This window comes from Engraulis encrasicolus, chromosome 16 (genome assembly GCF_034702125.1).
Source record: "Engraulis encrasicolus isolate BLACKSEA-1 chromosome 16, IST_EnEncr_1.0, whole genome shotgun sequence".
In the NCBI taxonomy this organism is placed as follows: domain Eukaryota; kingdom Metazoa; phylum Chordata; class Actinopteri; order Clupeiformes; family Engraulidae; genus Engraulis; species Engraulis encrasicolus.
In genome coordinates this window covers 19,644,360-19,669,359 of record NC_085872.1, presented here as the reverse complement: position 1 = coordinate 19,669,359, position 25,000 = coordinate 19,644,360, and the positions used below count along the sequence as shown (strand labels likewise).

At 44.0% G+C, this 25,000-nt stretch overlaps 1 protein-coding gene across 1 annotated transcript in view; it reads left to right on the top strand.

Moving 5' to 3' along the window:
• The window catches only part of si:ch211-106n13.3 (vWFA and Collagen domain-containing protein), an 83,805-nt gene that overhangs the window by 17,687 nt on the left and 41,118 nt on the right, over positions 1-25,000 (top strand). Inside the window, exon 15 of the mRNA XM_063219919.1 lies at positions 3,178-3,231. Coding sequence (XP_063075989.1) covers positions 3,178-3,231 — 54 coding nt within the window. The remainder of the gene's footprint in view (positions 1-3,177; positions 3,232-25,000) is intronic.

Below are 25,000 nucleotides of genomic sequence, written 5' to 3'. Positions count from 1 at the left end.
CAATTTGCAAAACATAATATTCATTCTCAAAACAGCTTTAACAAATGGCAAAACACGGTGGATAACCTGCAAAACCGAGTCTCTTGCTCAAAACCCTTATTTAAGTTGTTGTGTCAATGAACTTATCAGCGCCACCAGAATGGTTAGTCATTGTGTCAATTTCTCATGTTTTCAATTGAATAGTACACTCTTGAGGATCTTTTCTGAAGCGAAATGTTGTTTAGATTGGATGGGAAATGTTGTAAATTCAGTTTTATATTACATTGATCAGATACGATTGAGATAGTTTCATGCAGGGCCGCTGACAGGTTTGGCTGGGCCCGGGACAACATTTTCTCAATGGGCCCCCCCTCCCAACACCAAAAAAGCCCACCCCCTCATCCCTGACGGTCCCTACACAAAATAGTCAAACGCCCAACCACAACCACGTAATTCCCTTGTGCAGCTCCAAAACACACCACGTCGGGATGACAAGCCCATTTATAACGGATAAACAAAAACTTATTTACAACCTTACGGATATGGACTGAGTGGAGTTATGGTTTTCAAAATGCTATCACAATAAAATCCACGCTATTGTATTACTTAAGCTCATGAATAGCACATTTTTCATCACATCGACCATTTTCACTTGACCAAGGGGAATCATGTCAAGGACGCGTGTATGTCCGCTGAACTTCCAGAGAGGGGAACAAGGCGGAGCACATTCATCTTGCGAGTGTCAAGTTCACCGCAATCAGAACCGAAAGTTACAGATTACCCCAAAACGACACCGTTATAACCCATTCGTTACATTCAATTCTAGGCTATCTAAATGTCAATTTCACACGTTGACATGCCACTGGCTTATTTTAAACCAAATAAGTTTAAACCAGAGTCGAGTTACACCGGCTGTAATTCAGCTGACCGGGGATGATTCTCATATCAATTCAGCCTGATTGGCGTGCGCGTGCCTGCCTGAAACTTTTGATTTTGACACATAATTACAGAGTAATGCGCAAATTCATAGATTCAATTACAAAGGCGCATGAAACACATTGTTATTAAGCCGTTGTGGTAATCAAATTATTCGATACCCCCTGTCTCTCTGATACTGAATCCCGTGTGACTTGCTCACGGCCTCCTGTGCCAATGTTAGGCTACTTGACGACGGGGCTGGAAAAAGTTTGCCGTGTCTTACCTGGATCTGCTGCACAGCTGCTTTTACTGGTGCCTGCTACATCATTCCAGTCTTTCCTGAAATATTTAGCCAGAGAACCCCTCAGCCTTTTGGCTTCTTTCTCTCTTTTTCGTTTTTCCTTCTTTTTCTGCGCTCCTGACTTGTGCATGTTTACTAACTGGCTCGCGCACACTGACCACTTATCGAATGCTGTCGTCTTTTTTTCTAGAAAGACCAATCCATTTTGGAATAGGGGTGATAGGGGGTTGTTGGACGTTTTTTCAAGGGCAATGAAGACAAACATCTATAAGTAATTGTTTGAATGCAAATAAAGCACTTTTCTACCCTAAAAAACAACACATTTTGAAGTGAACGTATCATAATTGAGCCCAACGTCATGGGGGCCCAGTTATGGGCCCCCCTCTATTCCAGAATTCCCAGGGCCCGGGACAAAAAGCCCTTTAGTCCCCCCCTGTCGGTGGGGCTGGTTTCATGCATTCAGTGACAAAGCTTTTTGAGTGATATGACAAAAGCAATTGATAATCTACGAAATCACTGAGAATTGTACACAGCCATGGCATGGTGGACGAGAGCATTTGCTATATGCCGAAAACAATGAGAAACTGATTTGACCATGTGCACAGCACAGGTAACACCAGGAAGTCACTTTTGAGAATCATTATTCTGTTGTGAGAAATGTACAAAACCAATTGAGAAAAACTGTAAAAAAAAAATTTTTATTGCAAATATAATTTCTAACATTTCTCCGTAAACTGCCCTCGAAACAGAGATTGCCCATCCACCCCAGGGCAAGGAGTTTCTGACCTGTCTTTGATGTTAGGTGCTTCCGGAAAGTTTGAATGATGCCGAGCCAAACACTTGTAAAATATTTTTTTAGCAGCAGACGTTAGGGTGGTGCAACCACAGATCTTGCCACCATTATATGAATTAAATTTTCTTTTGTTTTGTTAGTTTTTTTTACTTCATTATCTAAAATAACATATTCATTGCTTGTACATTAATGACCTATTATGCTTTTAAAATTGTCAGTGACATTTGTGGCACACATTGGTGTGATACTTTTTCCGTTCCTCTATTGAAAGAACCAAGCGAGAGTGCAGAACACAGAGAAGTGAGCAGACATAGGGGCAACTGGCTCTTGATGTCGCTTTTAGAGTCGTTTTTACAACCACAAAGGGTGCTTCTGGTCGTTAAGGAGCGTGTGTGTGGGTTTGGCAAGGGGCCAGGAGCAAAGGTTCCCAGATGTGTGATGCTTGGCAGAACCTTCCCCGTCTGCACACAAACACATATACACACATCTTTAGAAGACAAAAGTGTCAGTTTGGAGTGCTGCTGCGTTTTTCTTCGGTTGGTAGGTTCTCTTCGGTGAAAAATTGAAAGGACTTGAGTTGCAGTATGCAAGGCAGTCAGTTGACTGCCCTGATGAAGACCACACCTTGGCTACATGCTACATGCTACACGGATCCATTGACTTTCACTAGCTTAGCGACATGCTTCCTCTTTTAACTTGTCTTAAAGCAAGACAACGGCTTACATAAAAAATAAGACACCTTACCACCTTTATAAACTCTGGCCAACGATTTTAACTGTATTAAGCCCCAAAATAGTGGCATACCCCTTTAATAAAGCTATTTTAACTTTTTGGAAGAGTGCCTTGGATACTTCAACTCAAGTGCTGTATGACATGATGTTAGACAGGGCCGTATTTGGGGACCCTGGGCAAAGAGGGACTTGAAGGCCTTAATCAAAGCCCTGACCCCACCATAGTTCATTTCAAACAACGTATTGGGGGGCCACCTAAAGAGATATTTGATTTGCAGCAACACTGTTTTTTTTTCAGTCACTGAACTTAGGGAGGTGCTGCCACACTCACCAAGTTGTCATTGATGTCATTTGAATACAAGTGATTTTCAGAAAGTTTTCAGACAACTTTGCTTTTTCTTCTCCTTTTTTTATCTTGCGACTGACTTCCATTTCTTTAACTGATCATTCTGCAGGGTGAACCTGGGCTACCTGGGACGGATGGTCTTCCTGGTGCTGCGGGACCTCAGGTGAGTTTATAACTTAAATTATATTACTTACAGCTGATGCTTTTGTCAAAACAGCTGAAGGCCCTTGGATTTTTGAGTGGCTCCATCCAAGAAAAAAAGTATTCAGTTGTAATGGAGGTGATGGCGCCATAGTTTGCAGCCGGTGTGTGAGGCTGTGTGGTTGGCAGAACAGGGGTCCACACTGTTGGAGCCGGTGTGCGAGTGTGACTAAGGTGTTCCTGCGCAGTCCACCACTCGGGTCTCAAACTCGCCACCTCCTAGTCAACGAATCAGTTCGAGAATGGGAGGCACAGCAGGATACCGCTGAGCTAAAGGCGCTACCGATACTGTATGAGGCTTCTGGAGGGAGGTTTACTATCATTCCACGCCACACTCTGCTGGTTGGCCTCCATTAAACGAGGGCTTTACCATTTGTTTAGATAAGTACAGGGTATTGGTCACAGCTCAGTAGTGGAGTATATGAAATGTGATGCTTCTTACTTGAGTGATATGGGATTTGAACCTGCACTCTTTTGATTCCAAGGACAGCTGCTCAGTTTGTGTCCAAAGCATTTTAGTTGTAGCAACTGGACTTTTCTTTTTAGCTTGAAGAGGTTTTGACTACGTCACAGTTTCTGAAGTTTTCATTGATGTCAGGAAACTCAAGATTTACATCTTTGGAACAGAAAGTTTGCGTTTATTTGAACCCTGTAGAACACCTGTGTCGACTGATTGAAACTGATCGATTCCTTGAATGACCAAACTTCATTACCTTGCTGTGTAGTGTACACAGTGTCTACTCTGCAGTTTGTGTGAGCAACAATACCCAAGCTGGGAGAATGAGAATCTTCACATAATTATCTATTATATCACCACTGCTACCAAGGCAACACACTGCTAATGTCACCCAGTTCATCCTTCGTAGTGCACCACTCGGAGCTCGAACCCACAACCTACGAGGCAACGCTCAAGTTTGGCATGGGAGGCCCAGTATGACATCACTGAGCTAAAGGTCTAAACGATAGCTCAGTGCTATGATAATGAGAGAGACAGACAGACAGACAGACAGACAGACAGACAGACAGACAGACAGACAGACAGACAGACAGACAGACAGACAGACAGACAGAGACCAAGTTCAAGTTCAAGTTCAAGTAGGTGGTGGGCCCAGTCTCATATCTTGTCAGTTCGTTGGTGTTAACGAGTGGCAACTTTATTTTTGCTTATATACCCCCCTGACAACCCATTAATCAATATTTTGGCTGTTGCCATCCTCAAAACTTGCACATTGATTTATAAAAATGACAACAAAAACTAGCCGACCGAGTGACGTCACGTCAATGCAAAGTCAACGAGGCAGAATACAGCTAGCGCGTGCATGCTACCCGGAACCGTCAGATTTCATGGCAAAAAGTGACAAGTTGGGGGGTAAGTGGGCTTACTTGTTGTGTACATGCAAACAAATATTTTTTTCTCAAACTTTCAGGAGTGCTCTTTTTCGCTGTTAGTGTTCGACTGTCTGACCATCATTGGGCAACGAGAGATAAATGTCAAAAAGATGACAGGTCTGTTCCCTCAAAGCAATAGAGCAATGAGGTGACGGGGGTAGATCAATTCGCCAAAAAACTACGTGTCAGTAAAGAAATGCAAGCTGTGTTATTTTTTCCAGTAACAGGAAAATGGTCAGGAATTAAATGCCTACGTTGTTTCAATGATTAGGTGAATTATCTGCCTATGAAAAAAAGCCCGATATGCGGATAAATATTCCCTTTTCAACTTTGAGGGGCGGAGACTTCCCATTGACTGTGCATTATGTGACATCACCTCCAGTCTCTTTTATTTTCGTTATTTATTAAGATCAACGTGCAACTTTTCAGCGTGGCAACAGCCAGAATATTGCTTTACATATTGTCAGGAGGTTATATTAGAAAAATCAAGTTGCCACTCGAGAGTGAGAACGAAACTCATTTTCTAAAGGAGCTACGAAATCTAGCCCACCGTCTAAAGTTCAAGTTCAAGTTTATTTAGCCATATCAACAGTATAAAAATACAGTTGTTAGGAATGTTACTTGGTGTGCTCACACAACAACACAACAAAAGACACAGAACTGGGGGGGGGTATGAAAGAAAAACAGGGGGGTACATAAATAAATTAACAGGGAATGGCATGCAAAACATTGGAGACATAGAAAAGTGCAATGGAATATTTAAAGTGCATGGTATGTACAGAACAGTAGTAGCATTGTGCAAAGTAACAAAGGAGGTCACGAAGGCCAGGTAGTGGAGTAGCTGTGAAGTGCTAGTGCGTATTTAAGTGACGGATGGCTTGTGGGTAGGCACTGTCCCTAGAGCGTGTGGTTTTGCTTGGGATATTGCGGTACCTTTTCCCTGAAGGCAATAGTGTGAATAGGTGGTGTGCTGGGTGTGTGGCAGAGACAGAGAGACAGAGACAGAGACAGACAGACAGACAGACAAGGAGGCTTCTGGAAGGAAGTTTACTAATGTTCTACCGCTGAAATCTGCTAGTTGACATCCGTTACACACTCATTTGTATGGGTTTGTAAGTTGTAAGTTCACATTTTTAAAACATGTTCTGATGGTGAATATAAAACCTGTACTCCATTTGTTTGGGAGCATAATAACATTGCTAACATTTCTCATCTGATGTACACTGTGAGTATTTTAGAAGCCCACATCAAATAACACATTCAAAGAGACCTTTGGACTTTCTCTATCTGACTCACTCACTCACTCTCTCTTTCCCACGTTTCTTTTTTTCTCTCTCTCTTATTTGTATTTACAGGTTATGATTAGAGAGAGAGACAGACGGACAGACAAACGGACAGACAGAGAGAGAGAGAAAAAGAGTGAGAGAGAGAGAGAGAGAGAGAGAGAGAGAGACAGAGAGAGAGAGACAGAGAGAGAGAGAGAGAGAGAGAGAGGGAGACAGAGAGAGAGGGAGAGGGAGAGCGAGAGAGAAACATATTTACATCGTCAGTTAGGATGAGCTATCATTTACACGCACGGCCACAGTGCACTTAACAAAGCAGAATCAAAAAGCTGTCGGACCGCAGCCCTCTCTCGGGAGGTAACTTGTGATATCCTACCCCATTCATCTACTACACAGCCTCATTTTAGGAAGCTCCCTTCAAAGAGCTCTCACCGAGGGGAAATGTATGCGCAGGGATATTTTTTGCCCCAAGGAAGGAGGCATGTTTGTGGTTGGCTGTGCGTCTGATTCATCTTTTTTTTAGCACTTGGCCAACAGGAGGCAGACGTACTGTGCTGTGTGTTGCTGCTGCCGCTCTGCATCTAAATAAAGCATGTCAGACTGGGCCTTCGCGGAGAGAGAGAACACATCTCTTCCTCTCTCTCTCTCTCTCTCTCTCTCTCTCTCTCTGTCTGTCTCCCTGTCTCACTTTCTGTTTCTCTGTCTGTCTGTCTCACTTTCTGTTTGTCTGTCTGTCTGTCTGTCTGTCTGTCTGTCTGTCTGTCTGTCTGTTGGTCTATCTGTCTGTCTGTCTATCTATCTCTCTGTCTGTCTGTTGATCTGTCTGTCTGTCTGTCTGTCTATCTATCTATCTGTCTGTCTGTCTGTCTGTCTGTCTGTCTGTCTGTCTGTCTCATGCTCTCTCCCCTTCTGTGTGTGTGTGCTTACTAGGAAGTAATCATTGCAGGGAAAAACATTGACTCAGTGTGAATTTTCCAACCCATATTTTTACGTAAGTCGTCTTTGAGTCTTGTTACCCAGGGTAAACTTTATAAAGCGTTCCTATTTCTTTTTTTCTATTTTCTGTCCCGTTTAACTCGCAGACTAACATAGAGCTATAGCTAGCGCCAGACTGTAGCCAAATGCATCAAAAGAAAGCTTGCAGAAAATCATCAGTGTCACCCCCAGAAACGGCTTTTCACTGTGATCTGTAAACTTGATTACAAGTTCTCCGGTGACGGTAGTCTGCCACCAGGGCCGGATTAAGATGGCCTGGGGCCCCTAGGCTACGGTTTGCTGTTGGCCACCCCAGAAGACAAATTTCGCAACACATTTACATAGACATTGTGATAGGTACGAGCTAGGAATTACGTAAGGATAACATGTCTACCAACTGTACTGAACACGACAGATAAGATTTCCAATATTATCTATCTTGACACAACTCTGCACTTTTTTCACATTTGGCTAGTCAGGGCCCCCCCTGGCAGCTGGAGGCCCCTAGGCTGCAGCCATATCCAGCCTGTGCGTTAATCCGACCCTGTCTGCCATACATAGCCAGTCAGCTGAGGTCGTGGAGGAACGGGGGTAAATTACAGTTTTTAGAAAAATATCTGAGCCCAAAACACATTTTGCTACTGGAAAGAGTGAGTGAGAGTCGAGTAGATTTTAGAGGCGACTGACCGCCTGACTGGGTTTCAGAGAACAGAGGGAGAACAAGATATTTGTTGTTGTTGTAATGAAACGTTTTTATTGTTCAAACCTTAAAAACACACAAAAGTGACCATACAGTACCTTACAGTGTCATATTGTACATAGTTTCTCTATACAGTACATCACCTTAACATCTCCACTAGAAAATAGGGTTAAGAAAATAGCAGTAACAATACGAGAAGGAGAACGAGTGGCACTGGCAAAGGCAGTCAAAGGACATGAGCGGAGGCGATTCTTGGGCCACTTGGAGCCAAAAGCAAAAAATCCAAGGAATGAACATTTGAACCAAGATCATCACTAATGCAGCTTAAAGTGTGAGTTGTTGTTCCCCATCTAATGGCTTGGGGGCCCCAAGCGGCTGCCTGCCTAGCCTGGTGATAAGATGCACTTCTGTGCGTGAGAGACATGTTCGAGGGCATGAGATACAGATATATGTGAGCCCTATCTCATTTCGTGAAGTAGTCACGAAAAAAAATAACTTTAATTTTCGTGGTGCATTCACGTTATTGCCCGTTTTTCGTGATTGGGCGACGAAACGCTCCCTATTCATTTGAATTGCCCCACTGCTGCTATGGTTATCCAAGCGTCTGCAGGGGCGGGGAGGGGGTGCTGACTAGGGGTGGGTATTGGCAAAGGGTTCACGATTTGATGCGCATCACGATACACATGCCACGATGCATTGCGATTCATGTACTACTCTGATGCATTGCGATATTTACTTCAGTAAATGTGTAAAATACAGCTTATTTATCAGTTGCTGTGTAGCTTTCTTAAGTCAGTTCATTCTATTTAAGCACTCTATCATCTGGGAGAGAGCTTACATCACAACAGAAATATTACCTATTCTCTACTGAACAAAATAACCCGTGGCAAATCGAATTTTATTGTCATGAATCCATGCAGTATATTGAGAAAATAAGTATCACGATACCTTGTCATGAATCGATGCATTGTATCGTGAAAGTAAGTATCGCGATGCATCGATATGACGATTATTTTGCACACCCCTAGTGCTGACAGAACACTGCTGATACACTCGGGACTCACTAATTCGACGCCCTTTCGGTACTTACGCCTTATGTCATACGACCCTAAACCTAAACCTAACCCTAAAGAGATACGGTTGTATATGTATAGGAACAGAAGGAGGCATGAGAAACATGTACATGTGTAAGAACATAGAGAGACATGATACCACATGGGAGGTGGAAGGGGTGAATTGGGGTGAAAAAGACTGAGGCTGATATTGGAGGAGTGACGGAGGAAAGCAGTAGCCACCAGTGGAACACTGTAATAGTGTCACAGAGCTCCGGAAACATGTAGCAGACTGTAGTATTTCTTGTGAGCATTTAAGGACTTTCCGGTTCCCACTCAATGGGGAACGGGGACCAGTCTCAAATAAGGTCTGTGTCGCAAACACGCGATTAGCGAACCCCTGCAAACTGACGAGGGTATTACAAATAGGCTGTAGGGATGACACGATTGATCATTTGATCAACGCAGACATAAATACGATGTTGCTATCACATGCTTAACCTGAAAAACTGGCAGACTACAGGAGGGAGATTTCACAAGCTGTGACCATGGTAACCCAAGGCAAACGGCCACAAACCTTCCTAGTACGAGACTTCTACTAAGCTCTGATACAGGTTGTTTTTCACTCCTGGTAACACTCTTTTGATAAAACGTTAATAGTGCCACAACTGCAATTACTCCAATCGCCTTGGTTTAGTAGTATACTTTCAAAACTTAGCATTGAGAAGAAGTCATGCGACTATAGCTCACGCGAGAATGTGAGATGTGGTTCCCAAAAATTCACGAGTAGCCAAGGTATGCAACATTACTTTATTATCGTTATGTTTAGGTTGATAAATACACACGTGTTGATGTGCTGCTCCATTTGTTAACTTAAGGAAGAAGAAATCCGCACTCACAAACTGCGTCTCATTATTTATTTATATTACCACCATGTCCAAAAAGCAAACGCGTTTCGGCTAACAAGCCTTCATCAGTGCGTGGTACTCAGAACAAAGAAAGGGGTGCATCTTATCAAAGGGGAGGTGAGAGGTCACAAGCTGCAGGTGGATCACATGATAGTGGGTGGCACCCAAGGGTGCAAAAACACAGTATAGCCTATAGGCCGGAACAAAAATACACCGTCTATATCTTTAAAACAAAAGGAACAATAAAGAATGGAAAAAAGAAAAAGAAAAACAAGGCAGGAATTGTAGGATGTCTAAAAAAAACAAAATGTTATGAAGGCAGCAGCAAGTAGGCCTACCATCGCTGGCCATAGCAAACATTAAGACTAATAAATGTAATGACATAACCAGTAATCAAAACATATTTACTGAGAAATTGTATTTATGGAGGAAACAGCAGCCTTCACTCATACCTACCCCTTTCATCCCCATAGATAAATAAATAAATAATGGGCTAAACCCCTTCAGTGCGCAATATACCCAGCCACCATGACGCCCGTTTTCCCCATCAGAGCCCAGTGAACCTACAAAAGAAAAGAAAGTACAATACATTATAAGAAACTAGTTAGCGTTAGTTCTTCATTAAGCCCATTAGGTTGGACTGTTTGGAGCGTAAATATCCAATAGGCCTCTCTTTGGAGCAGGAGGCGCTCCCTGTCACCACCTCGTTTAAGAGGCTTGACTAACTCGATGCCCTGGAATCTCAGTGTACACACATCGTGGCCACATTCATTAAAGTGTCTTGCCACGGGAGACTTAATGTCATGATTACGTATGTTGCTTTTGTGTTCGTTTATTCGTATTCTTAGTTCACGTTTAGTTTTCCCAACGTAGCCAAATCCGCACGGACATTTCAACAAATAGACCACAAAAGTGGTGCGGCATGTTATTCTCCCCCTCACAGAGAATGACCTGCCGGTACGCGGGTGTAGAAAGGCATTGCCCTTAATCATTGCATTGCAGTTTACGCAGTTTTTGCAGGGGTAGTTACCCGGGTCAAGATTAGTAAGCCAGTTAGTAGGTGGGGTGAAACTATCAGCCCTTACCAAAGAATCTCGCACATTTGGAAATCTTTTAAAAACAAAAAGAGGAGGATCTTGGAAGGAGTGGCCAATCTGCGAGTCGCTGGACAGTATGTGCCAATGCCTTTTCACAGTTGCCTTCACGTCAGAGGAAAGAGGAGAAAAGGTTGAAGACAAAACAATGCGGTTATCAGACTTGACATCTTTTTTCTCAAGCAAGGATTCCCGTTCCATGTTACGTGCCCTGTCTAAACATGAGTCCAGATTTTCACGGTCGTAACCTTTTGACAAAAAACGTTCATAAATAATTTTGGCTTGGCTCTCAAAATCGTCAGCAGTGCTGAAAATTCTCCTCATACGCAGGAATTGACTATAGGGGAGAGATTTCTTCATTGAGGGAGGGTGATAGAAATAACTTTTTACATTCTAAAAGCTATCAGTGGGTTTTCGAAAAAACGACGTCTGGAGAACCGGACCTGTGGACCTAGAAACATTCACATCAAGGAAAGAAATAGATGACTTGTCATACTCCAAAGTGAAATGTATCGAATCCAGCCTAGAATTCAGAAAGTCATGGAAATTGTGAAGTTGTTCCTCAGTGCCTTTAAACACAAAGAATATGTCATCAATAAAGCGAAAATAGCATTTAAGACATTGCAAGAAAGAATTTTTAGAAGAATAAACAAAGTCCTCCTCAAATTTGCCCATGAACAGGTTTGCGTAATTTGGGGCAAATGGGGAACCCATGGCGGTCCCCTTCACCTGATGGTAAAAACTGTTCTCGTATTTGAAGTAGTTCATGTTGAGCACAATATGTGCCAGATCCCATAAGAATGACGACGGGGGTTCATCCACATCCCGTGATTTGAGATAATGATCTAACGCAGATAAGCCAAGGTCGTGTGGGATGTTTGTGTAGAGGCTTGTAATATCCATGGTGCACAGGAAGTCATCATTGGAAACATTGACATTCATAAGTTTGCTTAAAAAGTCAGATGTGTCTCTTAGGTAAGAGGGCAAGGACCAGACGATGGGTTTAATATACCAGTCCACATATTGTGAAATGCCCTCGGTGAGAGATTGACAACCAGCTACAATAGGGCGTCCGGGAACAGTGATGTCACATTTTTTGTGTATCTTGGGCAAGGTGTAAAAGACAGGTCGGACAGGGTGTTGCTGAAGTAAAAATTCATGTTCGTTTTTAGTGATGTAGTTCTCAGTCCTGCCAGTGCTCAGTGTGCGTTTTATGGAGTTAAAAAAACGGCCAGTTGGATCACACATGAGCGGCGCGTAAAACTCCTTGTCTCCCAATTGTCGTAGGATTTCATTGCGGTATGCCTCTTTATCTTGTAATACTATTCCTCCGCCTTTATCTGCATTTTTAATCACAATGGTGTCATCTTCAGATAAAGTTCGTAGAGCAGCCCGCTCGGAATGTGAGAGATTTGGATAAAAATGTTGGGGCTTCTCTAATTGTTTAGAGACATCCTGATCAACCAGACGGCAAAAGGTTTGGACTGAGGGGTTAAGAACATGGGGCATGAAAGTACCTTTGGGTCGAAAATGGCTCTTAGGTGAGTTATCCTGGGGGGCAGTCGGTTCTCTAGGTGGGGCAGGGGGGGCCAGATTTGTTGTGAAAAAAGCTCTCAATTTCACAGATCTGAAGAATTTGAAAAGTTCCATTTTTGTCATGAAAGGGTCTGTGTGCTTAGATGGAACAAAAGAGAGGCCCTTTGAGAGAACAGCAGTCTCCTCCGCACTAAGAGCTCTGCTGGATAGGTTAATCACATTTGATACCTCCGTGTCTGCCACCGTCTCCCTGCGTAACCGGTGTTTCTTGCCCCCCCTTCGTGTCGGTCTCCTCTTGTATTTCTGGCCCGAGGTCCGTGTCTCCCCTCCTGGTGTAAAAAATTGCGTGCGGTACCTGCTGACGTAGTTTCACTTGCAGATTCATCAGTTGAGAGGCCACTGGAGTAGGAGTCGACCGTATGACGCCCGCTGCGCCATCTGCGCGCAGGTGCCGGGTTGAAGAGCCAACTGTAGACTCGATCGTTTCTGTAGTCCATGGTGTCACGGCGATACTTCCGCAATTTGGTTTCCATTATTTCTTTCCTGTATGTATCCAAAAGTGAAGTGCAGCGCTCATCTATCTCCTTTAGTTTATTAGCATCAAAAGTGTCCTGCATCTCTTTTTGAACCTCGGTAATTTCAGCTCGTGCTTTGGAGATTTCTGCATTCGTGTGCTCAATGACCAAAAGCATCAGGTCCAATGAACATTTATTAGTGATCTCACACCATTTCTTGCAGAAGGCATCATCCTCACGTCCTATTGTGGGTTCTTTGTCGATCCTGAGTCCTCTTGGAATGCGCTTGTTTCTGAAGTAGTGCGATAGAGTTGATCCATGCAATTCATTCCGTACTTCTGTCTTTTTCGCCTTTTCAAGTCGCTCGAATAGGGATCCAAAGGCATCGGTGAAAAGGCTCTGATTCGGTGGGAAAAGAATTCTTTCAGAGTCGGCGTCAGAAAAAAATAGGGTGGAAGCCCTTGCTTCAGTTAGTTTATCTATATCTGTGTAGGACATGGTGGTATTGGTATGAAGGAGCGGCGTCAAAAAAGTAGACTTCAAGTATTGGCAGAGGACGCGCTCAACTTCTTGGAAAACCGAAAAGCTTTTGGGTGCGAGATGCCCCATGTTCTTAACCCCTCAGTCCAAACCTTTTGCCGTCTGGTTGATCAGGATGTCTCTAAACAATTAGAGAAGCCCCAACATTTTTATCCAAATCTCTCACATTCCGAGCGGGCTGCTCTACGAACTTTATCTGAAGATGACACCATTGTGATTAAAAATGCAGATAAAGGCGGAGGAATAGTATTACAAGATAAAGAGGCATACCGCAATGAAATCCTACGACAATTGGGAGACAAGGAGTTTTACGCGCCGCTCATGTGTGATCCAACTGGCCGTTTTTTTAACTCCATAAAACGCACACTGAGCACTGGCAGGACTGAGAACTACATCACTAAAAACGAACATGAATTTTTACTTCAGCAACACCCTGTCCGACCTGTCTTTTACACCTTGCCCAAGATACACAAAAAATGTGACATCACTGTTCCCGGACGCCCTATTGTAGCTGGTTGTCAATCTCTCACCGAGGGCATTTCACAATATGTGGACTGGTATATTAAACCCATCGTCTGGTCCTTGCCCTCTTACCTAAGAGACACATCTGACTTTTTAAGCAAACTTATGAATGTCAATGTTTCCAATGATGACTTCCTGTGCACCATGGATATTACAAGCCTCTACACAAACATCCCACACGACCTTGGCTTATCTGCGTTAGATCATTATCTCAAATCACGGGATGTGGATGAACCCCCGTCGTCATTCTTATGGGATCTGGCACATATTGTGCTCAACATGAACTACTTCAAATACGAGAACAGTTTTTACCATCAGGTGAAGGGGACCGCCATGGGTTCCCCATTTGCCCCAAATTACGCAAACCTGTTCATGGGCAAATTTGAGGAGGACTTTGTTTATTCTTCTAAAAATTCTTTCTTGCAATGTCTTAAATGCTATTTTCGCTTTATTGATGACATATTCTTTGTGTTTAAAGGCACTGAGGAACAACTTCACAATTTCCATGACTTTCTGAATTCTAGGCTGGATTCGATACATTTCACTTTGGAGTATGACAAGTCATCTATTTCTTTCCTTGATGTGAATGTTTCTAGGTCCACAGGTCCGGTTCTCCAGACGTCGGTTTTTCGAAAACCTACTGATAGAAATAACTTTTTACATTCTAAAAGCTATCACCCTCCCTCAATGAAGAAATCTCTCCCCTATAGTCAATTCCTGCGTATGAGGAGAATTTGCAGTACTGCTGACGATTTTGAGAGCCAAGCCAAAATTATTTATGACCGTTTTTTGTCAAAAGGTTACGACCGTGAAAATCTGGACTCATGTTTAGACAGGGCACGTAACATGGAACGGGAATCCTTGCTTGAGAAAAAAGATGTCAAGTCTGATAACCGCATTGTTTTGTCTTCAACCTTTTCTCCTCTTTCCTCTGACGTGAAGGCAACTGTGAAAAGGCATTGGCACATACTGTCTAGCGACTCGCAGATTGGCCACTCCTTCCAAGATCCTCCTCTTTTTGCTTTTAAAAGATTTCCAAATGTGCGAGATTCTTTGGTAAGGGCTGATAGTTTCACCCCACCTACTAACTGGCTTACTAATCTTGACCCGGGTAACTACCCCTGCAAAAACTGCGTAAACTGCAATGCAATGATTAAGGGCAATGCCTTTCTACACCCGCGTACCGGCAGGTCATTCTCTGTGAGGGGGAGAATAACATGCCGCACCACTTTTGTGGTCTATTTGTTGAAATGTCCGTGCGGATTTGGCTACGTTGGGAAAACTAAACGTGAACTAAGAATACGAATAAACGAACACAAAAGCAACATACGTAATCATGACATTAAGTCTCCTGTGGCAAGACACTTTAATGAATGTGGCCACGATGTGTGTACACTGAGATTCCAGGGCATCGAGTTAGTCAAGCCTCTTAAACGAGGTGGTGACAGGGAGCGCCTCCTGCTCCAAAGAGAGGCCTATTGGATATTTACGCTCCAAACAGTCCAACCTAATGGGCTTAATGAAGAACTAACGCTAACTAGTTTCTTATAATGTATTGTACTTTCTTTTCTTTTGTAGGTTCACTGGGCTCTGATGGGGAAAACGGGCGTCATGGTGGCTGGGTATATTGCGCACTGAAGGGGTTTAGCCCATTATTTATTTATTTATCTATGGGGATGAAAGGGGTAGGTATGAGTGAAGGCTGCTGTTTCCTCCATAAATACAATTTCTCAGTAAATATGTTTTGATTACTGGTTATGTCATTACATTTATTAGTCTTAATGTTTGCTATGGCCAGCGATGGTAGGCCTACTTGCTGCTGCCTTCATAACATTTTGTTTTTTATTTTTTTTTTTTTTTTTTTTTTAAGACATCCTACAATTCCTGCCTTGTTTTTCTTTTTCTTTTTTCCATTCTTTATTGTTCCTTTTGTTTTAAAGATATAGACGGTGTATTTTTGTTCCGGCCTATAGGCTATACTGTGTTTTTGCACCCTTGGGTGCCACCCACTATCATGTGATCCACCTGCAGCTTGTGACCTCTCACCTCCCCTTTGATAAGATGCACCCCTTTCTTTGTTCTGAGTACCACGCACTGATGAAGGCTTGTTAGCCGAAACGCGTTTGCTTTTTGGACATGGTGGTAATATAAATAAATAATGAGACGCAGTTTGTGAGTGCGGATTTCTTCTTCCTTAAGTTGACGTTTTTTATCTCGCACCCAAAAGCTTTTCGGTTTTCCAAGAAGTTGAGCGCGTCCTCTGCCAATACTGCTCCATTTGTTACCAAGGAAAGGATGCGGGGATAGGCGAATGACTGCTGTTAACATTTGTGTTATATTTTTGTTATCCCAATGTTAAAAATTATATTCCTGGAAACCGGATTTCCGTGAAAATGCTAATCCGCGCATACAACTCGTCGTCACCCACTTCAGAGCTCTATTGACAAGTTAACTACCGTAGTACTACACTACACGGGGCCTTAAGTAATGCGCTACGACTTGGTCATTGCCATTCTGGTGACAGAAAATTCATTACGCCATGTTTTAACGGGTTAACAATGATATTAATGGTATTGGTCTTCTTATCTGCATTACAACCAAAGAGAAAAGCAACTTGTTTATTTGAAGGGTTTGTGTGTGAACTGTATGAAGAGAGACCCGGAGCACACTGTGGTTTAATCTTTTATCTTTTATTTGGTGTTTACAAGTGACTGAAGTTTGGATGTTACTATACACATTTTTTGTGTGTGTGTATGTGTGTGTGTGTTTGTGCGTGCGTGCGTGCGTACGTGCCTGTGTGTATTTGTCTTTGTGTGTGTGTGTGTGTGTGTGTGTGTGTGTGTGTGTGTGTGTGTGTGTGTGTGTGTGTGTGTGTGTGTGTGTGTGTGTGTGTGTGTGTGTGTGTGTGTGTGTATGTGTGCGTGCCTGTGTGTATTTGTGTTTGTGCGTGTGCCTGGCTTGCACATGCATATGTTTGTGTACGTGCACTTGTGTGTTTGTGTGCGTGTGTGCGTGCGTGCGTGTGTGCGTGCGTGCCTGCGTGCGTGCGTGCGTGCATGTGTGTACATGTGTCTGTTTACTGTACGTGTATTTGAGAGGAAACCCGGTGACACCCAGCTATTTACAGACCTATTAAATGATACACACACACACACACACACACACACACACACACACACACACACACACACACACACACACACACACACACACACACACACACACACACACTGACTTGTGTTCTGCCCTCACAGAGTCTTTGATGAGGTCTTGGTTGCAGTCTTGTGTTGCACTGCCTGGATTGGTTTGTTGGTTGGGTTTGTTGGTTGGGTTGGTTGGTTGGTTGGCGTAATTGCTGGCAGGATGCTGCAAGCTGGTGGGGACGTGATATCAAGAGCAGAGTAAGTGCATCTTCAAGTGTCGAGGGCAAATCTAATCTTCTCTCGTCTGTCATGATTCATCAAGACCATGGTGAGTTCACATTTGGTCTAACTCTGCTGGCTTGGCATAGTGACATAGGCATTCACTCACATAGGCCACTATGCTGCTGTAGTAGTGGTAATAGTACAGTGGTTGTTTGGTTGTTTGGTTGACATAATTGCAGGCAGGATGCTGCACGCTGGTGGGGACCAGAGCATGGCAACCCGACCGAAGCCCGACGGGCCGGGTCGGAACCCGACGGGCCGGGCCGGACTCGGACAAAAAAAATAGAATATCTGTCGGACTCGGGTCGGGCTCGGGCTTGAACCAAACAGACATTGTGAAAATTGTAAGCAATCAGAGGAAACGTTTCAGTTCATGCAAACGGCAGTTTTGTGATTAAAAAATAAGTAATTGAATATACATAAATGAAAATGTTGGTAGGCTACTCGTGCGAGTGATTATTATTGGCTGTATGCACGCGCCAGTTACCAGTGGCAACATGGACGCTCACTCCCAGTCAGCCGAGCAGGAATGCCGAGTCAACTTGCTTTCTTAATAAGCGCCAAATACAGTTGTCAGTGAACGCGTGGTCTTTTGTTGTAGTGTAGGCCATGTTTTAGCATGCCTTCGGTGCTGTCTTAAATGTTGAACATAAAATGACGAAGTTTGTCACTGCATTGCTCGCCAAGGATTACATTTCCAGCAAGGGGTAGCAAGGAGCATAATATGGATTAAAGAAGACGCACACGCTACGTGGAGTTGCCTAAGGTAGGGGCGAAGAGGTTTCCTGTTACTACTTTGTCCGCTGTGACATTTCATGTCCTTCACGTAGGTTCTTAATTCTTGTCACTTTTACTGTAGCCTACAGTTGTAACTATGCGCGTGCAACCTTTCCTGATTTTATATTGACCGCATGGACATCAGGGGAAATGACATTCTCTTGGAGGGCCGAACAGGCTACTGTTCTTCGGGGTGAACTTATAGCCCATCCTTCTTAACGACAAGGAGTGGCATCTTCACCGGCTCGCGGGGATTTATTTGCACTAACAGTAACGTAACAAATGCGTCCATAGCCGCGCTGACTGCATCCAAACCGTATTCGTTAGTTTTCGCCTTTCTTATCCTCTCACGCCCCTCCCATGCATTTGATCACAGCACCCAACATCTCTGGTCTAACCGAAAGAAACATAAGGTGCGCTGTCACATGTATGCGTGTGTTTATACTTACTATGCGTGCGTAACTAAATTAGGCTACAGCAAATTGCCTCATCCTAGTTGCCTATCCTGGCTATTTATCACGTGCTATTTTGAGTATGAAGGAGGCCACATAGAAAATATTGCTTGCGCACAGGTTCTGTTGTTATTACAGTGGTCTCGGGCTTCGGACGGGTTCGGACACAAACATTTTAATTAGTCTCGGGCTCGGGTCGGGGTTGATCACTTTTCTGTCGACTGAGGGCCGGGCTCGGACAAAAAAAACCGGCCCGAGCCACGCTCTAGTGGGGACGTGATATCAAGAGCAGAGTGGATAGTAGAGAGTAGTAGAGTAGAGTAACTTTATTGAACCCCAGGGGGAAATTCAGGTATCCAGTAGCTTACATAAATACATAAATACACAAATACACAAATGCCCACATGAACATTTCAAGACACAAATAACACAGGAATAGTCAGGGAGGGGGAAATAAAATAAAATAGTAAAGATAATAAATGTAAAAAAGGTAATTGTGCAAAAAGACATTCTGTGAGATGGGATAGGCAGTTGGGGTATGCAGAAAACATACTCTGTCAGTTAAGGTAGACAATCTTAATTTGACCTGGAACAAGTGTTGATGGATACATCTATGATATAGTATAGTATGTGTAGAAGTAGGCAGTGTACAGAGTATGATAGGGGTAGAAAATTATCACAATGTCACAGTAAAGTACAGGTAAGTGTATTAGGCAAACACACACACACACACACACACACACACACACACACACACACACACACACACACACACACACACACACACACACACACACACACACACACACACACACACACACACACACACACACACACACCAATAGGTTTCCCGGTCTGAGCCAGGATGTACTGTTTGTAAGTGTCGAGGACAATTCTAATCTCATCTCTTCTGTCATGAGTCATCATCAACACCATGGTGAGTTCACATTTGGTCTAAGTCTGCAGGCTTGGCACAGTGACATGACCTTACACTTGGCTGACGCTTTTTTTTTATTTTAAGTGCAGGGTATTGTTTAACAGTCCCTGGAGCAGAGTGAGGTTAGGTACCTTGCGCAAAGGCACCTCAGTCTTGGACTGAGATAAGGATTTTGAAGGGTGGGATTTGAACCTGCAACCCTCTGATCCAGTGACATACGGTAGTCATTCACAAAGGCCACTATGCTGTTGCGGAGTAGTGATAATAGTACAGTGTAGTTAGAATTACAACTACTAGTGTAATCAGGAGTGGAATCAGTAGTAGCATTAGTGCGTAGAAAGTTGGATAGAGTAACTTTATTGATCCCCAGGGGGAAACTAAGGGAAGAAGAGGAAGAAGAAGAAGAAGAAGTTGTAGTAGTAGTCATGGTGTGCGTGCGATTTGTGGTTTAGATATCACCACTTTTTCCACATAATTATCACAGTTTATGTAATTCCATTGATATTGCTTAATATCTGAAACTTTTCAGACAAATCGCACCCAGGTATTGGTGATGGTGGTATTGGTAATAGTGGCAGTAGTAGTAGTAGTAGTAGTAGTAGTGGTAGTACAGTAGTAGTAGCAGTAGTAGTAGTGCACTACAAGTAGTCATCAGAATATGTAATACAAATCTCTTGAGGGAATGTAGCCAGATAATCATGTGTTTGTGGTAGAAAAAAGGCCTTGGTAGTAAGAGGGACAAACAAAGGACGCATGGTCACCACCAAGTGAAGCACTCGTGCCAATAGTGCACATCTGTGAATTGTGAAATTGGCCCTTCCTGTGTTCACAGAAAGAGGAACTACTTTTTGCTGCATGTGGCACTGCCCTGCAAAAATAGAGGCCCCGTTTTGGAACACAGAGAGCATACCGTGCATCTGCTAGTGTTGCTGCTGTGCTGCTACTGCCGGTTATTGACCTACTATAGGGGCTTATCGCTTACCGTTCATCATTACATAACATTACATCACATTACATTACACTGCATTTGGCAGATGCATTTTATCCAAAGTGACTTACAATCTTATACTGTAGCTTATCGCTTAACGTTTCTTGAAAAGCCAAAATGGCTAAATCATGCTACATGCTACATGCTGCATTACATTGCAGTTGGCAGACGCTTTTTAAGTGAAGCAACTTACAATCTTATCACTTATCGCTTAATAGTTTATCGTTTCATGAAAAGCCCAAAATGCTACATGCTATACATTACATTGCATTTGGCAGGCGCTTTTTCACCAAAGCAACTTACATTCTTATTGCTTATCGCTTATCGTTTTGTGGAAAGCCAAAAATGGCTACATCATGCTACATGCTATACATTACATTGCATTTGGCAGGCGCTTTTCACCGAAGCGATTTACATTCTTATTGCTAACCGCTTATTGTTTCGTGGAAAGCCCAAAAGGGCTACATCATGCTGTACTTAGTTACAGGAACTGCTTTGAATACTGAATTTCACAGTCACTTGCATCCTGCTGAGAATGCAGGCTCAATGTGTTGCGTTGTGCACTGGAGCTGATTGGCTCTAAATTAACACCTGCCAACCAGCAAAATGCTGGTTAAAATTCAGTTTGGCTGGTAGAAAAGAAAACTTACCAGCCACTTTGACCCATTAGTGAGTGTGCGTTTGGCTTGTACGTTTACTAGCGACTTTGACCCATTAGTGAGTGTGCGTTTGGCTTGTATGATAAACATCTAGGCTACTAGCCTTTTTGGCTGGTGATGAAAAAAATAATAATTTGGAGTCCTCGAGCTCATTGATGCGTGTGGTAGCAAATGAGTAGGAGCATCTCTGTCTGGTGTGGAAGGAAGGAAGAGGTCATCCTTGACTGGTCGTGGTTCTCTGTTTAAGCACCTTGGGGGTTACTGTGCTTATTAGAGCTTTAACCAAGTGTCAGAAGTTTTGTGCTGTTTATTTTTGGAAGCATTGCTTTGACTTTTGATTTTGTATTAAGTGTTTTTGAGTTGCCAGTCCAGTTTCGCTTGTGCTTTTGTTGCCCACAAGCACCTTTTTGTTTGCCGTAAAATGAAAGCGCTTGATTCTAGTTAGATATCGGCTTCCTGATCCTTCGACACTCTAATTGCAACGTCATCCTGGCAGGAGTAGAACTAGCTTCTCCACAAGGTGAGCAAGATTGGCTGACACATAAACAAAAAGGAAGGAAAATCTGGTGCCACACGGATGTTTATTTTCGGTTATTTATTTTTTCAGTGCAATAAGACGAACGTTTCAACAAATGCCTTCATCAGAGTCCTCTGATGGCTGACACGTGTCAGACAAAAATGGCAAATGCAATTTATTTCTGAACAGTTTATTTTTTGCGTTGTGTTGCGCAGGGTGTATGCCTTGGTAAAATAACCGTTGCAGTTATAATTGGCACTTTGGCTCTTCACTGTGATTATTGCGACAGCTTGATCGCTGGTACTCATTCGTCACACAGTCCAAACCCCTCTCAGCCTCCCAAAAAAAACTACCACCGCCACCCTGCTACTCAGACAGATGCCCTGCCTTTTTGGATTACAGGACAGCAGAAATGCCAAACCTAAACCTGAGTCAGTGTGAAATCAAGCCCAGAGGTTGAAACTTCTCAGTCACCACAAGCCACCTCCACCCATCTAAACCTCCACATCCATCAACCCCAACCCCACTCCACCTCCTCCTCCACCCCCCCCATCTGCACCTTCATCCATCCAAGCCCCCTCCACCACCACCAACCCCACTCCATCTCTACCCCCACCTCAACCCATCCAAACTCCCTCCATCTGCACCTACACCAAACCAAACCCCCCTCCACCGCCACCTCCACCCATCTAAACCTCCGCCATCTGCACCTCCACATCCATCAACCCCAACTCCAACCCCACTCCACCTCCTCCTCCTCCACCCATCCAAACCCCCTCCACCCACCTCCACCAACCCCACTCCATCTCTATCCCTTCCTTCACCCATCCAATCTGCACCTTTATCCTCTCTGCTATCCATCCAGCCCCCTTCTCATTCTCACTCCCATCATCCAGTCCTCAACCACTCCATCTCCTCTCCAACCCACTGCCTACCACCCAGTCGTGCACTTGCCTATCAATCCATTCCGTACCCAGCCCGTCCCCTCTCAATCCCACCCTGTCCTCTCCGCCATCTCCACTGAAGGTCCCCTCTCAATCCCACCCATCCCCCTCTCAAATCCCACCCAGTCTCCAACTCCATGCCGTTCCCACCCCATCTCCTGACCTCAGGACTGCCATCTCCATCTCTCCATCTTCATCTCCATCTCTCCATCCCTCTTCCTCTCAGATGTTTCCCCCTCTCCCCCTTCCCCGCCAGTCTCCTCCTGCTGGGTGATGTGCAGGCTGACCTGGTGATTAACTGGTTGATGGGCTTCATGTGGTGGCTCCAGATGAAAGATAACTTACTCATCCCCACCACCTACCAGTCCCCTCGCCTCCCTCCATCCCTCCCTCCCCACCTCCTACCAGTCCCCTCGCCTCCCTCCATCCCTCCCTCCCCACCTCCTACCACTCTTCTCCCTCCCTCCATCCCTCCCTCCCCACCTCCACCCCTTCCCCTCCCTCCCTCCCATCCTTTCCTCCAGTCCCCTCCGTCCATACCTTCCCTCCCTCTCCACCTCCTGCAGGAGGCCTGCTGATTAGCTGGTTGATGGGCTTCATGTGGTCGCCCCAGATGAGAGCTACAGTAACTTACTCGCCAGAGTCAGGTTGTCACCGCAGACCAGCGGCACGGCAGCACAGCCGGTGCAGCCACAGCCACGACCTAGATATACACACACGCACGCACGCACGCACGCACGCACGCACGCACAAAAACCAAAACACACACACACACACAAACCGAAACACACAAACTCTCACACACACACACACACACACACACACACACACACACACACACACACACACACACACACACACACACACACACACACACACACACACACACACACACACACACACACACACACACTCACACACACACCCTCTAATCACTGGCATCACAGACCCTGAAGCCATAAAAAGGGAGAGAAAAAAAGTCAGAGAGAAAGAGAGAGTTGGGTGAGAGAGAGAGGGAGAAAAAAAATAATCGTACATACATCAGGTTTCATGCAGGTTTCATGCAAGTCTTCAAACGGCACCATCTGTGTTGGCGGGCAATGTAATCACCATGAAAAAGCAGAATTTAAAAAAACCATTAGTTGAGGCTTTTGGGATTCAACTTTGTAGAAAGGCATGCCTTATATGAAAGAAAAATGTCTTCACACTATAAATTGGTAATGGTAAATTAAAAGAACCCAACAAGGATTTAAAGTGATACTGTCCCATTTTTGGAAATAAGCTTATTTTACACCTCCCCTTGAGTTAAATAATAGGGTTTTACCGTTCTCCTGTACTTTCAACCGTTCTCTGGCTATGGCAGTGCAAATTTTACCTCCATGCTAGCAGTTAACATTGAGTCTTATGAGACCAGCTCGCGGCTAACTGGTCTCAAAGGACTCAATGTTAACTGTTAGCTTGGAGGCAAAATTTGCACTGTCATAACTAGAAAACGGTTGAAAGTACAGGAGAACGGTAAAACCCTATTATTTAACTCAAGGGGAGATGTAAAATAAGCTTATTTCCAAAAATGGGACAGTATCACTTTAAGTATGCAGACATTTTTCTTTCATTTATCATAGTTTTTGTGTTATGTTTGGCACCTTTTAATCGAGAGCGCAGTGTAATCAGGTTAAATATAGAAAGGCATGTCTTGAAATTCCCACTGTATGGAGGTGTATGGAACATGGGCCTGGAGGGCTTTTCATGAAGATGGTGTTCCTAATTGGTGTCCTTTGTGTTGTCTTAGGTGAAGATATGTAATTGAAGGCAAGCGGGGTAGCGAGAGGGTACAATTACATTGTGTTTCATTGTAATTCAAAGCTCACCTCTTGGCAGCATGTGAGGTCCCCTTCTTCTTGATAGTATTTGAATTTTCCATACAGGATCTAACGCTCGTCTCTCTCTCTGTGTGTGTGTGTGTGTGTGTGTGTGTGTGTGTGTGTGAGTGTGTGTGTGCGTGTGTGTGTGTGTGTGTGTGTGTGTGTGTGTGTGTGTGTGTGTGTGTGTGTGTGTGTGTGTGTGTGTGTGTGTGTGTGTGTGTGTGTGTGTGTGTGTGTGTGTGTGTGGTGTGTGTGTGTGTGTGTGGTGTGTGTGTGTGTGTGTGTGTGTGTGTGTGTGTGTGTGTGTGTGTGTGTGTGTGTGTGTGTGTGTGTGTGTGTGTGTGTGTGTGTTACACATACTGGTGAACATGCAGGTGGTTGTGCATGCATACTGTACGTCTTTACATGTGCATGTGTTTGTTGGTGTATGTGTGTGAATGTGTGTTTGAGTTCACATGAGGAAGCACCAATTTGTTTGCAGCATGTGTTTACTAAGGGTGGCAATCAGCATCAGAGAGAGAGAGAGAGAAAAGGAGGGAGAGAGTGTGTGTGAGAGAGAGAGAGAGAAAGAGGGAGAGAGCGAAAGAAAGAGAGAGAGATCTGGTGAGCAGACACCTGTTAGGACAAGCCAAACCCGTAATGTTTCAGCCTCTATC